The 747-nt window shown below is 54.8% G+C and overlaps 1 protein-coding gene across 1 annotated transcript in view; it reads right to left on the minus strand.

The window, feature by feature from the left end:
• Positions 1-747, minus strand: part of EMH_0005870 (ABC1 domain-containing protein, putative) — a gene marked incomplete at both ends in the record, with an annotated part of 6,065 nt that overhangs the window by 532 nt on the left and 4,786 nt on the right. Inside the window, 2 exons of the mRNA XM_013497338.1 lie at positions 370-423; positions 706-745. Coding sequence (XP_013352792.1) covers positions 370-423; positions 706-745 — 94 coding nt within the window. The remainder of the gene's footprint in view (positions 1-369; positions 424-705; positions 746-747) is intronic.

Consider the following 747-nt stretch of genomic DNA (forward strand, 5'->3'; position numbering starts at 1 on the left):
TACCTTCTCGGTCTCGGCTGCAGGCATTGCATCAGCGCTATCTCTGAAAGAGAGCAGCAAACGCATAACGCAAAAAAGAAACATGCTAGCAGCAGCAGCAGCAACAGCAGCAACAGCAGCAGCAGCAGCAGCAGCTGCAATAGGAGCAGCAGCAGCAACAGCAACAGCAGCAGCAATAGGAGCAGCAGCAGCAACAGCAACAGCAGAAGCAGCAAAGCGGAAGACTTCCTCGTTTCTTTCACAAGCAATAACTAATGCTGCTGCTGCAGCAGCAGCTGCTGCAGGAGCAGTAACAGCAGCAGTAACAGCAACAGAAACAAAAGCAGCAGCAGCAGCAGCAGCAGCAGCAGCAGCAGCAGCAGAGTTTACCTAGAGCGCTCCAGCGCATCGATGAGCGGCCGCGGCAGCAAATCGCCAGCCATGCTGCGCATACACCCCACAGCAGCAGCAGCAGCAGCAGCAGCGGTAAGAGAAGCAGCAGCAGCAGCAGCAGAAACAGCAGCAGCAGCACCAGTAAAAACAGCAGCAACAGCAGCAGTTACAGTACTAACAGCAGCAACAGCAACAGAAGCAACAGCCAGCAACAACAGCAACAGCAACAACAACAACAGCAACAACAACAGCAGCAGCACCAGCAACATAAGCAGCAACAACAGCAGCAGCAGCAGCAGCAGCAACAGCAGCAGCAGCAGCAGCAGCAGGTACCTCAACATTTGCAAGCATTTGAGCGCAGCGCCCCGCATGCGG

The sequence above is a fragment of the Eimeria mitis genome, genomic scaffold (assembly GCF_000499745.2).
Source record: "Eimeria mitis Houghton genomic scaffold, Emh_scaff261, whole genome shotgun sequence".
NCBI classification, from domain to species: Eukaryota; Apicomplexa; class Conoidasida; order Eucoccidiorida; family Eimeriidae; genus Eimeria; species Eimeria mitis.